The following is a 14,663-nucleotide window of genomic DNA, read 5'->3' as shown; positions in this document are numbered from 1 at the left end:
GTCTGTTCAGGCACAGACACTTTAGAGGGCACTGGGGGCAGAGTGGAACATTGGCGCTAATGAGGGGGAAATCTGAGGAGGATTAAAAAGAATGCTTTCTGAGCATGAGATGGAAAAAAAAAGGCTTGATATTGAGCAGGGAAGTGTGCTTTTTGAAAGTTTTCCTCTAAAGAACTTTCTGTATTTCTGGTTCCCAAAGAGACAAAATAGAAACCAGACTGAGTTCAGGTTCCCTTTTTTTTTTTTAAAGAAAAAAGAAAAAAAAGAAAAGAACGGAATTTGTGTGTTCTTTGAGTGGCTTCCAGTGGAGAAAGGTATGTGTGAATACAGCAGGCACTCATTCATTCTCTTTTTTGTTACTGTTGTGTTTAAGGAAATGGAGACTGGAATATGTAGGTAGGCACTAGTAACGAAATTAGGTGCCCAGTTTTTCATTCTGATCATGTGAAGCATTACTTGCTTATGGCTGGGGTCCATGTTCTAAGTTATTGTAAACATTATTTTTAAATTCTGCAAAGTCCCTAAAGTTTCCCAAGAAATCGTATTTCCAATTCTACTTTTTTTTTTTTTTTTTTTAATTTCAAAACATGCTCAGGCTGCTGCAGATGTAACCAAGCGGAACCCTATGGAAACTTCCCAGGACAGACCCCTCCCCCATATCCTCTGCTGTAGCTCCTCTCTGAAGTACCTAGATAATAATATCTGATGCACATTTCCTGAGTTGTTTTACAGAGGCTAAACCCACCACCAAATGGAAGAAATTAACTACTTGATGATCATGAGCACGTAGCCCCCAGCCCTACTGCCAAATGGAAGAAATTAACTACTTGATGATCATGTGCACGTAGCCCCCAGCCCTACTGGCACCTAAGGATTGATAAAGTTAACCTGTGACACTACCCTGTCCTCACCATCAGCCAATCAGAGAATTGTGCATGAGCTGATCACATGCACACCCCTCCCTCACCTTGCCTTTAAAAATACTTTGCTGAAACCCATCAGGGAGTTCAGGTGTTTTGAGGAGTAGCTGTCCTGAACTCCTTGCTTGGCATCCTACAGTTAGCACTGCACTTTCCTTCACCACAACCTGGTTTCAGCAGATTGGCCTTATTTCGAGTGGGTGAGTGGACCCAAGTTTGGTTCAGTAACACAGAGACGCAACCTGCAACCATAATGCATCGTTCATGACCACCAAGATCAAACAGCTATTTAGAATCCTGCAGTTCTGTATGCCTCAACTTCTTTTGAATTCTACAGTAACCTAATATTAGCAGGTCTCCAGTGACCTGCTAATTCTCCAGGAATGTCCAAGTTATTCCAAAGTGTCCATCTCCAAACCATAGCCAAAATGTTCAGAGGGGAGAAAGACCATCCCAATGAGTCCTCTAAAAAGAGTAGGTCAGTGGAAAGTCACAACAGCTTCTTAACAAGTCAGATAAGTTATAGAGAGAAATTTCAAAGAATTTATATCAAGGCAAGGGACTGCAAAAAAGTCCAGGAGGAGCTGGCTTTTTCCTCATAGGTAAATGAGTGTTCCCGTCTACTGCTTGCATTTTGGATGAATGCCTTTTCTTTTTCAGCCTTCATATTTTATCCTCCACCCTCCATGCTCTAAAATGCTATCTTACACATAGTGTCAGGGGGAAAATGACTCTGGACCTGACCCTATAAAAAGGAAAGTTCTGAGAAGATGACAGGACTGGAGCTCCCTCTAGAGCCCAACTTGCAGTGCATGGAGGGGTCTTCAGTAAACTGAACCAGAGCTGGACAGATCCTGGCCCATTTCCCCATCCCAGCTCATCTTGCTGGAGAGCCCTTTCCAGCAGACTGAGAGGTCTGCAAGAGCAGAGCTATTCACTATGCCCTGCAGGATGCAGTTGGGAGGCTGCCCAGCAGTGCTCACCAGCATCTCTTCACCAGCATCTCTAGAAGCAAATGGTCTGATGGAGAATGCTTATTTAATAAGTTCTCTTGTCAACCTCAGCTCTGGATATTCACCACAAAAGGGATCTTGATACTATGTAGAACAGAGAATGTTCATTTGTTCATTATTCAATCCAGCAGTTTGGGTCATAGTCATAGGTGTAGTCATAACAAATGGATACTCTCATTTTACAATAAGCTGATGACTTTAAACATGAAAGGAGACTATTAATAAGAAACAATGTTGAGCTTTTTTATAACCTTCTTTAGAAAAGCTAAAGAAATACAAGGAATTAACATGCTAATGAAAAACAGAGCAACACAATCTTCATTTGAGCATAAATCTGAGAATCTTAAATCACTGTTTTCTTCAGGAAGAAAAATAAAGATTCACAGATATCATATTGAGAAACTTAATTTTCAATATATTACAGTTACCTGTAAAATAACACAGAATAAAATGCTTCCTCTCATTTGTTCCTGTTACATGATGTTATTAGAGATAGAGAATATTCAATTTTTCTTTTGTGAAGAGGGTAATACCTGATAATAGTTCTCTGTCAGTGGGGGGAAACTTAACAAGAATGCCTAAGTGCTTAGGTCTTGACATAATCAGAAGATTGTCTGGTCCACATTGCCTTCAAACCATGGCTTCTTTGGGCTTCCCTGGTGGCGCAGTGGTTGAGAGTCCGCCTGCTGATGCAGGGGACACGGGTTCGTGCCCCGGTCCGAGAGGATCCCACATGCCGCGGAGCGACTGGGCCCGTGAGCCACGGCCGCTGAGCCTACACGTCCGGAGCCTGTGCTCCGCAACGGGAGAGGCCACAACAGTGAGAGGCCCGCGTACCGCAAAAATAAAAAACAAAAAAAACCATGGCTTCCTTTTTCAGGTTAGTTCAGTTGAACTTATTAACTAGTTCAACATTATCTCCAAAATATATTCTTGTTACTTTTGAGTCACTGCTGTAGACAAATAAAATGGAAGAGCTAGACCCTGTCAACACAAAATTAAACTCTTAACTAAATATGGTGTTTTCTTAGTAATGTACAAAATTTATTCTAGGAATCACAATGGCACTTATATAACACTGCAGTTTCTAAAAGGCCTTCACAGCCATTATCTTTCTTGATCCTCAGAATGAGGTAGGTCTGGCATATACAGGTTGTGAAATGCAATTATCCTTCTTTAAGTTGTGTATTGTGAGTCCAATTTTTCTGTCTACTAAATTTTCTGAACACTAACCACTTCTCCAGCCCTGCTTTCTTTTGTAGTAGTAATAACAACAATGCCAATCATAGCTAACGTTTATTGAGTGCTTATTGTGTGCCAGGTCCAGTTCTAATTGTTTTTTTTTTTTTTTTTTTTTGCATTACGTGGGCTTCTCACTGCTGTGGCCTCTCCCGTTGCGGAGCACAGGCTCTGGACGCGCAGGCCCAGCAGCCATGGCTCACGGGCCTAGCCGCTCCACGGCATGTGGGATCTTCCCAGACCGGGGCACGAACCCGTGTCCCCTGCATCGGCAGGCGGACTCTCAACCACTGCGCCACCAGGGAAGCCCTCTAATTGTTTTACATGCATTAATTCAATAATCCTAAGAACATAGGTGTTTTAATTTATTTATTTTTAATTAATTTATTTATTTTTGGCTGCGCTGGGCCTTCGTTGTTGCATGCTGGCTTTCTCTAGTCGCAGCGAGCGGGGAATACTCTTCGTTGCAGTGCGTGGGCTTCTCATTGCAGTGGCTTCTCTTGTTGCAGAGCACAGGCTCTAGGCGTGCGGGCTTCAGTAGTTGTGGCACGTGGGCTCAGTAGTTGTGGCTCTTGGGCTCTAGGGCGCAGGCTCAGTAGTAGTGGGACACGGGCTTAGTTGCTCCGTGGCATGTGGGATCTTCCCAGACCAGGGATCGAACCTGTGTCCCCTGCATCGGCAGGTGGATTCTTAACCACAGTGTGCCACCAGGGAAGTCCCAGGTGTTTTTATTTAAAGTCTCGTTATACTGAGGAAATCTAACTCTAGATATCTGTCTATAATTGTTCCCTACTTGCTTCCTCTGTTAATTTCACCCTGTCTTTGATGGTTTTCCTAATATTCACTTTATTGATAAAGGCACAGCAACACTTGGTTAGCAGATGATATGTTTTTAATGTCCAAAACCTACAGCCTCTTTTTATGTATCCAAAATACAATTATGTTAACTTTAGAAAAATGACATCAAGAAAATGGAAAGTCAAGAGTAGTTAGACGACTTGGCCAAAATCATTCAGCCAATAAGCAGTCAAGTCAAGATGTAAATCTACACCCAGTTCCCTAATGCCTCCAAAAGCTGCCCAAGTCTATTTTTACCGTTTCTGGAACTGTGTTTGTGACCTGGTGATCCTGTCTACCATCACCACCTTCACCATTACCATCAATAAGCAAACCTATTAAGAATGTTTCTACATTTGACACAGGGCAGAAATGGATGACACAGAGCCAGTAAATGCAGACATTCCCACAGGAATTCACACTCTAAGAATAACAGCAAGGAGATCTGAGATATAACCAAGGGGACAATGTGGGTAAAGAACCACTCAGGCTCTATATTATGAAAATGAGAAGGATAGGACGAGTAGTACCTCATCACACCTAAGTATGCTTGAAGAGGGAAGCCTGATAAACATGTAGATATTTTCCCTGTAAATACCAGAACCTTCCTTTCATGTTGATACAAAATGTTGCAAATGCACATTTAAGTTAGGAGGAAAAAGAAAGTGACAGAAAGGCACTGCACTGGGAATCAGATGTGTTAGTTTCAACTCTATCAAGGTGTAATTTTGGCAAGACAATTTCTCTGAGCCTCAGACGCAAAATATTCTGTCAGACAGGGGGAGAGTCTGATTTTTGTTCAAATCATTTACTGGCTCTGTGACCTTGAACAATTTTTTAAGCCTCAATTTCTTCATATGCAAATGTATATAATAATTCTAACCTTGTAGGTTTGTTGTGAAGGTTAAATATACAAACTAAATATACTAAGGTTTTTGCAAATGGTATTTGCTTAATAGTATTTACCATTATTATTTCTTTATCGAGGAAATGAGGAGACTGCTAAATAATTTTTAATATCTCTCCAACTTCTAAAAGCCTGTGAGTCTATATTCACTTGGCACTGGGTTAATCATACTTATTTAAATGTTTGCTTAGACAGATTGTTGCTTTATGGCCATGTCATTTTTTTCACATAAATGGTCAATCAAATCACATCTAGAAAAAATAATTCTTATTTTCATTCAACCCACAATTTAATTGGGGTACATTAGCATTAAGTCATTAATGGAAGTGAGATAAGAAAAATGTCTCAAATTGTTTAGATTAGGTATAGGAAAAAACCTTATCTACCTTTTAATGCAAAATTACCTATGAATTGGTGCAAACTTTCACAGTTTTCCAAACAAGAGGTAATTATTTTTCTAAATTCATACTACATCATCTTTTCTCTGGAATAGCATCTTTCACACATTTTGAATACAGCCCATAGTAAGCAATACATTGCAATCTAGTCCACATACACATATGTAAATATTTTAGGAAATAAAGTTTTCACAAAACCCTTATTATCTGCATTGCATTCACATTTTCTATTCTTTTTTAATCCAAGCTTTAACGCTGATCATTATCTACTAAACTGATATCATGACCTATCAAAGGGTCACCAACCATGGTTTGTAAAACGTTACAGTACAGCAATTCTTTCTCTATGAAGGTTTTTTAAAAATGCCAACTAGTCAGTACTACATCTTGTCCAGTCAACTGGTTAAAACATGGACATTCAGTTAAATAATATGTAGCATTACACAGATCACAATATTGCTGGTTATTAATCATCTGAAATTTAGATAAATTCAATTAATCTAGCTTATAACTGTATATGTTCTTAAAATGCTCTGCAAATATATTTACCCTAAATGCTCACTGTAAGTTCCCTTTCCCCACTAAAGGCATTATAGAAATCAATTTAGCTTCGCAACCTGGAACTAGAATTTCAAAGAGAAACTGGAGGAATGCTATTTATCAAATTTTACAATGACCTTTTCTTTCTTAGGGTGACTTATTTAATCCTCTATGTTTGCATCTGCCATACAAGAACCTCTATCATGTCTCTCTTTGTATAGCTTGATTTTAGAATCTACTGCAACTTCCTACAGGGGGCGGGGGGTGGAGTCATAATTCTTCTTTCTTGATAATTGGGATTTGCACACAGCTTTGCACTGTAACGCATATTCCAGCTCTCTGCTTATCCTGTGTCAATACTTTTTTTTTTTTTTTTGCGGTACGTGGGCCTCTCACTGTTGCGGCCTCTCCCGTTGCGGAGCACAGGCTCCGGACGCGCAGGCTCAGCGGCCGTGGCTCACGGGCCCAGCCGCTCCGCGGCATGTGGGATCTTCCCGGACCGGGGCACAAACCCGTGTCCCCTGCATCAGCAGGCGGACTCCCAGCCACTGCGCCACCAGGGAAGCCCTGTGTCAATACATTTTTAAGCCCTTGATGATATCAAATTCAACGGGCTTTTGATGTTATCAACTTTCACAGGCTTTTCAACCTTGAAGTTCTTCATGTCTTCTCTATTCATACTTCATTTATTTTTGCTGTCACTCTTCTATGTCCCTGTCATTCTTCACATCTGGATCTATTTGCCTGTGTTTCAAATACTGAGCCTCCTGTCAATGATGATACACATTTCCCACTCTGTATTTTACAACCTCACTCTCGATCTTCATTGAAACCAAAAAAAGGCCATACAAAGCACCCCACTGCAGGAGTTTCCAGACACTTTAGTAAACAGGCCTATGATGCATTCTGTACTAAAGCCAAAGTTGAGTTCCCTTCAAGCTTCTGTTTGCCATCATTTTCTAGTGTGAAACTTCTCTGATTAGTTAAGTTCTGCATGTCTGCCTTTGAGCTAAGGCCTCTTTTCTGATCTACAACTATTTATTATTCATTTCACTACCTTTCCCTACTCTTCCACTAGCCCTTTCATTGATAAGTCATAATCTCAAAATTTCATGCAATTAGACTAACTTCATACAGCCTATCATTTAGGATCTTTTCTCCTATTAAGGACACACAGACAGTCCCTACACTACTGCAGACCTGGTTTCATCAGGAATGATATCAGAATCCAGGCACGAGAGACCCATTCTGGCAATTCCACGCCAGCAACTCCATTTCAAAAACGTTTGCTTTCTTTTTTCGTTCTGCTCAATAGTAATTAGATATGGTTCATATCTATACGGATCAAAAAATTATTTATCTTCCTCTTGCAAGCTACTCATTCTTCTGTTTTATTTTAGCAGAAGCAATGAGAAATGTGCTCAAGATTACAGTTAGGACAATTTAACTATGGATGGTGCTGTGACCTTGTGCAGTACAAGCATCACAGAATCGCAAGCATAATTTGAGGGCTGCATGATATTAGTTATGTAAACATTTAGGATGCTGGGGGAGGTTGGTGTTGTTTCTTTCTTTCCTCAAAATGCCCTAATGACTTTTCATAACAGCTTTATGTTTAAATCATCAAATAACTTACCTACTATTTGCTGTGTGAACCAGCCTCTTAGCCTCTTAGCTTTCTGTCATTATTAATATCTTCTTGTTATTATTAAGAATAAAGGTCAGCTCCTTTGTCTTTCCTCATGTCAAATAAAAACTCCAGTTGACTTATTATAAGGAAAAATCACATTAATTAAACCTGGTGCTGACCCCTAAAGTTCAAATATATTATGGAAATTGCACTTTAAAACTCTCCCAGTTATAATGCTATGAAACCCCCAAATTAGAATTCTCCTGGAGTGTTCTCTGCCTCATGCCAGTGCGACCTGAAGTTCTCTCTACTCTTCTCCCCATAGTTTATCTTCTCACACCACACGCAGAAGAGCACTGAGCCACATGCTGCAACTATAGCTGTATGCTCTGCTGGGTTTGGGGTTTTTTGTTTTTTGGGGTTTTTTTCATTTAAAATTTTACTCACTTTTAAGATTTCTAAGGTATGTTCATAAAATGTAACATACTGGCCTGGCCACCTGGATTCTCTTTACTGCATGATGTCATCACACTAAACAGAAGCACCAATCACTAAACAATCATTTTCATGTTAAGCACCTGATACCATATTCTGGTTATATATGTATGTGTGTATATATATATATAATTTATAAATGCATATAAGCACCTTTTTAACATTTTTACAATGGAAAAAAGCTGTTAAATGTGGAGCCTCACACCAAGAAAAGAAACCACCTAATAATATACCTATGGGTTATATGGGGTCTGTTATTTTTCACAAATGTTCACTTAAAATCTCAGTTATAAAAATCATTTGAGGGCTTCCCTGGTGGCGCAGTGGTTGAGAGTCTGCCTGCCAATGCAGGGGACACGGGTTCGTGCCCTGGTCCGGGAAGATCCCACATGCTGCGGAGCGGCTAGGCCCGTGAGCCATGGCCGCTGAGCCTGCGCGTCCGGAGCCTGTGCTCTGCAACGGGAGAGGCCACAACAGTGAGAGGCCCGCGTACCGCAAAAAAAAAAAAAAAAAAAAAAAAAATCATTTGATATTCACATTAATAAGTTTTCCAACATCTTTTCCTTGTCATAGTCCTTGTCATACTACATAAAAGCAAAAAAAAAAAAAAAACAGTTTCTAAATTCTCATTTCAAATCATTTTCTTGTAAGTTTGGCTTGGTAAATCAAAAATTCTTATAAGTGAAAGGCGTTGTAAGAAAATGAAAACTGCCTTCCCTGGGGATACACGTTCTTCTCTGCAATCTGGGGGAGTATTTGAAATGCTCTGGCAGAGGAAAAACCCCTCTTCAGGGCCATAACTCTGAACTTAGGATGGATTAGCAGCTCCAGGAGGCAAGACCTCACTTTCTCACATGCTCAGCACCACCCAAATAAAGAACTGGTGATGATGGTCCTGAACTTGAGTAAATCCCGACCTTGTCCTCTCTTCAGAGTTCCCCATCAGAGCTCTGCACATGCTGGGCCACCCATCTGAGCCAGCCTGCACGTCCAAGAAGAGCACATCTGCTCTGACGCCCAGAAAGAAGAAAGGAAAGCCTGGAAGACATATCCTCTTCTCCTGTCCAGATTGCTCCTATAGGCGTGCAAGGAAACCCAACCTGGAACAGGAGTCCCCTCTCTTATGAAAGAAAGCCTGACCTTTTGATCCTTACATAAAACCTCCATTTTGAATAACATGATTTTTTTTTTCATGAGAAACTAAAAGGTAAGGGAAATTTTGCTGAATCCTAAGATATAATTAATTATATCCTAGCATTGTAATAAAGATAATTACCTATACATCAGAAAAACCCTCCATTTGGGAATAAGCTCATCATGAATTAGGCTGTCAAGTCACAACCACTGGCATCAAAGAATTTTGGAAGAATTCCTTTAGTGCAATTACTGCTGATGCCACAAACCAATGAGAAAGATGAGCATCATGGCTTTTAAAGTATATGGTATTCACTTCTCAACATGGCATGTAGGACATTTTAAATCACTTCCTTCTCTTTTCATTCTTCATGCCATTAATCATTCATTTTTTTATTCATTAACTCAATAAAAATGAATACCTATTATGTGCCAGACATATACGTACTACTGTGTGCCAAGATACAGTAGTAATAATAACATAAGAACAGTAACCCTACCTAACACAACTATACTGCTTGCCTACTATGTGCCAGACACTGTTCTCCTGTATACCTTGGCTTATTTAATCCTTGCACCAATCTCCTGAGGTAAGCACAATTATATGCTCACTCTGCAGATGAGCAACTGAAGTACAGAGAAATTAACTCCCTAGGTCATACAGTCAATGAGTACCAGAGCCAGGGTTCAAACCCACATCTTTTTACTCCAGTGTCCATGATCTTGAGCTCTATGCTATATGAAAAACAGACATGGATTTAAAGAACTTTCAGTATACTGGAAAAGACAGACATTAAACAAATAAACAAACAAACACATTTGTAATCTCAAATGCTGATAAGATATATAAGAAAAGAGCAAGGTGCCCTGAGAGAATGGTGTAACATTGCCAAGGCTCCTTCTGCAGGCTAAGAAATGCAGCAATTACCTCAGGTGATTCTCATCTCAACTAAATGACAAAGGTATAAAATTTAAGAAAGCAAGCTGATTAAAAAGAGCTGGGAAAAACTAAGGCTGGGAGGCTGGGGAAGGTAACTAAGCAATTCAGCCCTTAACCGTTGCCACAGAGCCTCGCCATCTCAGTGGCCCTTCCTGTTGGTACACTCAGAATGACCAGAGATAGGAAGCTGGTGAATGCAACCCCCTCCTCCTATCTTATCCCTGCCAAATATGGAAATCTAACTGGATCCGGTGCCCCTTATTCACAGATGAAACCAAGTACCTCCTCATCTGCAGTTTTCCACCAAAAAGTCTGTGGTGGATGTCTAAAACCCTTAGCTTCTGCCTTAATGCTTTAGCTTATTAAAAAAATAAAAGATTTCATTGGCCTATAATGGGTAAAACTTGCGTTTCTGAAACCAATTTAAGACATGGTTGATAGTCAATAAAACAAACAAAACCCCACCTTTATGAAACTTGGCTATTCATAGACTTGGAAACAGACTGAAATACTGATTTGAAAACAAATACATGAAAGCAGAGAGTCAAGCTCCCAGAAAGACAAAATCCCTTTGCCATCCTGATTTAAAAAAAAAAAAAAAGATCTGTACTTTATTGCCCCTGCTTGACAAGTACAGATCTACCTCTTTCTTATTAGTAGAGAAATCATACAGAAAGAAGAAACATCTCTCTTTTCTTCTCAAGAAGTTGTCTCTCTGTGAATTGGGGAAATTTTGCATCTCTGATTGTTATTATTTATTTTACACATTATTTGTCTGTCTTCAGTCTTTATGTTTGGCATGGTCCCTAAGTACAGGATTATATCTGGAAGAAGTGTGACATATTAGCTCCTAATTCTGTAGTTTCACTCCACTGAGGTTAATGATGATTCAGAGGGGAGAGCGCAAAGGAGAGGGCAGGTGTTCATAATAGCACCATTAATTATGTGCGCTTTGCACATCTAGGTAGGAAGCAACGTCATTTTCAGGTCCAATAAATAAAGTACTTTTTCTAGTTCATTGTTCAGAATCATAAAAAGAGTAATTCTTGATGTTGTATTGCCACAAGAAAGTCTCCTGCTTCATCATCTTAGTGTATCATTTCATATGGGATATTCCACCTGGCTCTGATATACGAGGTTAATGCTTAGATAACTAAATACACAACTTAATCATTTGACTTCCAATGAAGGTTAAACAGTCTCAAGCAAACGGCACATTAAGTCTCATCTTAATAGTTAGAAAATTACACTTGAGAGGCCTAGGTACACTTAAATTATGAGAAGGCTTCTTAACATTAAAAAGAAAGAGCCTAAAGGTTAGAAACTAAACTTTGACAGTAACTTACAATACATTATGTTAAATTTACTGTTAGTGTCATGAGATTTTAAAAACCTGAAAAGCATGTTAAACAAGACTTTCTTCAGATATACCTTCTTTATCCCATCCTTTAAAAACATCTGTGAATAAAACTGACTAACTCTTAATATAATTGACTTTGATTCATAATCAATTTTTTAATTAATATACTTCAGTAATAAATAAGATTATGTCCTTCTGTGGTTTACCTAGAAATAAAATACCAAGTAAATTGAAAATAAAGATTTTTAAAGTATGCCAGAGACTTAGGGATCTGGACTTCTCCGAAAATGAAGTAAATGTCCTTATATCTTCATCAGTACAAAGGCTATCATTACATTTTACATTGATATATGGGAAACAGGACAGTATACTGATGTCAAACTTCTGAAAACATGACATCATATTTCACTACTGCAGAATAAATGATTTTTGTGTGCTCTATTCCAGGAAGAGGAAAGAAAAAAACATTGTAATAGTTGCAGTTTGTATTAACTTCAAAATGGTAATTCTTTACCAAAGATAGTTTTCTTTCCTTTTTAAAACAACAACTTTGGTTTAGAGCACAAAATCTCATAAAAATAAAATATCTTGTAACATGTTGAGAAATCACCTTCAAATTACTTTCAGACCTTTGAAAAAGAATCTAATTTGAATCACCAGTCTAAATAGGTCATTTAACTTAGAAAAATTAAAATTAGCTGTGCAGGGTCAATTCTTTTTTTTCTAAAGCATCTGCATCCTCAACGTACTGCTACCTTCAAAGTCAAATCAGAGCTAAGTGCCAAGAACAACAATAATATATGAATTTATTCCAAATCTCAAAGTTAGTCTGCTCTTGAAATGGCCATAAGAGACAACATGATATATTAAAATGGGGGGGAGGGGTGCTTCAAGAAGCTGGGGGTGGAAGGCCAGAAGGAAAAGCAGAAAACTCATATTTCAGAAGAATAATGGTATATTTTCTGGGGAGGTGTTCTCTACTGGTGTACATTTCTTACCTTTCATGTGCACATGTTCACCGTATATGGCAAATCAAAACCAGCTGAGGCATACTTAATACAAAGCAAATACTTCCAAACAAGTTCATTCTCCCACAGGCTTCTCCTATAGTAAACTAGCAGTATAAGATCATGAACTTAATGCTCTTGTCGGCACCCTTCAGGACTTAATCGTCCTGTAACATTCTGGTAAACTCAGGGATCAAAGCCCCACTCCCCAGAAAACCTTCCCAGGCATAGGAGAAACGACAAAATCTTGAAGGTAACACCTTTAAGAACGAGAACAAAAAAATAAAACAAAATACAAATGAGAATGTGGCTGCCTGAGACATCCTATATCCCTTCACAACCAGACCATCCATAAAATCAAAACAAAAACAGGAGGGTGTCAAGTGTTGGAGGATGGCGTCTGCCTTTAGAAGGCAGGGCACCCAAGGTGGCTAGCAGAAAGGGAATCGGGATCACGGGAGGTAGGGAAAGGAGTCCGTTTGGTTTCAGGATTCTCCAAAGCCACCAGGAAACGGACCCCCATCCTTTCTGGGTTAAAAGTACTTTGATGCTCAGAAAAAGTACTCTCATATTCTCCAGCTAGCAACCATCTATCATCCACAGGCAAAGAGTGATCAGAGACACCAACGAAACAAGCTTTCCTCTCTGCCCATCTTCCTAAAGCCACTTCCCCAAAACTGAGATCTTGAGAAATCTTGATTCCCTCAAGATTTCTCTGTTTAAAGATGAAATGGAAGGACCTTTGCTCTGACAAGGAAGCAAACTGAAGACGTGACATTGGGCAATTGCTAAGGAACATTCTTAGCTACATTTTTTCTTAAAAGGGTAAAACCCAGAACGGAATTCGGATCTCTTCACCTCCAGATGGACGACAAAAATTTTATAACTTCCCGGGACAAGCAACTTCACTCCAGCTCTCAACAACCCTCAAGAAGCGGTGACTGAAACCGTCCCAGAGAGCCACAGAGCAGGCTGACCCTCCCTGCACTACAAACACTCCAAATCCGCTTTTCGCCTGGCTGCCAGCTCCTGCTTAGTCCCTCAGCTCGCGCCCTGAGCCCCCGCTTCTTCTCCCCATCTCTAGTTCGTAGGGGACTCGGCCCAGCAACCGCCCTGCCTCCATCGCGTCTCTCTGGGTGGCGTGCCCCACACTTTGGAGGTTCTCGAAAGCCCCGGGACGAGGCGCTGGTGTCGAGGCTGGGGAACCCCGGGGATTCCGGCCTCCAAGGGCTCCCGCCTGAGCGGGGTCAAGCGCACGGCCCCCCCGTCCCTCCCACTCCCGCCCCTCCCCGGCTCGAGCGCCCCGGGTCCCCCCGCCTCCGCGGAGGTGAGCGCGCACTCACCGGAGGTGAGCTGCATCCAGGCACAGATCTTGTACACCGTAGCCGTGTTGCAGAAGAAGAAGAGGGTAAAGCAAATGATGCAGGCGATGATGAGCATCATGGAGAGGCCGATAAAGAAGGAGGCGGCTTTGAAGGCTCCCGAGGGCAGCGTGGAGAAGTCCGTGAAGCTGCCCCTGCAGGTCAGCTCCCGAGAGAAGCCGTTGCCGATGCAGTAGTGGAACAGCCCGAAATAGCCGGCTTGCGGGGTGTCCACGCCGTCGCCGATCCAGTAGGGCTGGATAAAGCACACCACGTTGACGATGGCAAAGCAGATGGTGAAGATGGCCCACAGCACGCCGATGGCCCGCGAGTTCCGTACATAGTTGGTGTGGTACAGCTTGGCAGCCTCCTGAGCCGGGAGCATCGCGGCGGCGGCGGCAGCGGCGGCGGCTCCGGGCATTCTCCCCCTCCTCCTCCTCCTCCTCGTCCTCCTCCTCGTCCTCCGCCTCCCCCCGCCTCTCCGCGCTCAGGAGACACACTCACCGAGCCGCGCGCGCTGCAACTCCCCTGCCTCCGCCTCAGCCCAGCAGCGCCAGTTTCAGAGTCTGCATCCTCGCTCCCGGAAGGAGGGCGGGAGAGCGCCGAGCACCCCTCCGGCTCGCCTGGCACAGCCTCCCGGTCCCCCTCCCTCTCTCCCTCCTGGCCCGGGCTGCAGCCCTCCTCACCGCCCTCCGCCTCTCTTCCCGCCGCCGCCGCCGCCGCCGCCGCAGCTGCTGCAGCTGAAGGCGGCAAATCCCGCGCTGGGCGTCTTGGCGCGCGAGCTCGGGCGCCCCCCCTCGGTTCCCGCCTTCCGCCTCCCTTCACGCCGCGAGCCCAGCGGCGCGGAGCACCTCAGCGACCCTGGGACGACCCTCAAGTGGC

General features: G+C 41.9%; 1 protein-coding gene across 1 annotated transcript in view; it reads right to left on the bottom strand.

Moving 5' to 3' along the window:
- The window catches only part of LHFPL3 (LHFPL tetraspan subfamily member 3), a gene marked incomplete at both ends in the record, with an annotated part of 378,975 nt that extends 364,773 nt beyond the window's left edge, over positions 1–14,202 (bottom strand). The window contains one exon of the mRNA XM_079711245.1: positions 13,764–14,202. Within this exon, the coding sequence (XP_079567371.1) occupies positions 13,764–14,202 (439 nt within the window). The remainder of the gene's footprint in view (positions 1–13,763) is intronic.
- Between the last annotated feature and the right edge of the window lie 461 nt (positions 14,203–14,663).

This window comes from Hyperoodon ampullatus (assembly GCF_949752795.1).
Source record: "Hyperoodon ampullatus genome assembly, chromosome: 9".
Lineage (NCBI taxonomy): Eukaryota > Metazoa > Chordata > Mammalia > Artiodactyla > Ziphiidae > Hyperoodon > Hyperoodon ampullatus.
Note: the sequence above shows the minus strand (reverse complement) of the source record. Positions and strands in the feature narration are given on the sequence as shown.